Source organism: Apaloderma vittatum, unplaced genomic scaffold (genome assembly GCF_000703405.1).
Source record: "Apaloderma vittatum isolate BGI_N311 unplaced genomic scaffold, ASM70340v1 scaffold4126, whole genome shotgun sequence".
Taxonomy (NCBI): Eukaryota; Metazoa; Chordata; class Aves; order Trogoniformes; family Trogonidae; genus Apaloderma; species Apaloderma vittatum.
Window position 1 is genome coordinate 5,982 of NW_009722133.1, and position 255 is coordinate 6,236.

Here is a 255-nt window from a genome sequence, read left to right on the forward strand (position 1 = left end):
CGCTGGGCTAAGGGGGACTGTGAAGAAGGTCAGGATTGCCCCATCTGTTTCAGGAATTATTAAAAGTTTTGTAGTTTGTGTCCCAGATACTAACCTTTCGCTCTTTCTGTCTTCTTTTTTTTTTTTCTTCCTTTCTCAACTCCCTGTGTCTTGCAGTTCGCTCTCCTTCCTCGTCAAGTTAGAGCAGTTGGATCTTGGTGGCAATGACCTGGAAGTACTGGTAGGTGAGGGGCGGTGGGCAGGGCGTGGGGGCGG

The 255-nt window shown here is 49.4% G+C and overlaps 1 protein-coding gene across 1 annotated transcript in view; it reads left to right on the plus strand.

Annotated features, from left to right (window-relative positions):
- Nucleotides 1-255, plus strand: part of LOC104275634 (protein scribble homolog) — a gene marked incomplete at its 3' end in the record, with an annotated part of 9,656 nt that overhangs the window by 5,718 nt on the left and 3,683 nt on the right. Inside the window, exon 3 of the mRNA XM_009871640.1 lies at nt 157-220. Within this exon, the coding sequence (XP_009869942.1) occupies nt 157-220 (64 nt within the window). The remainder of the gene's footprint in view (nt 1-156; nt 221-255) is intronic.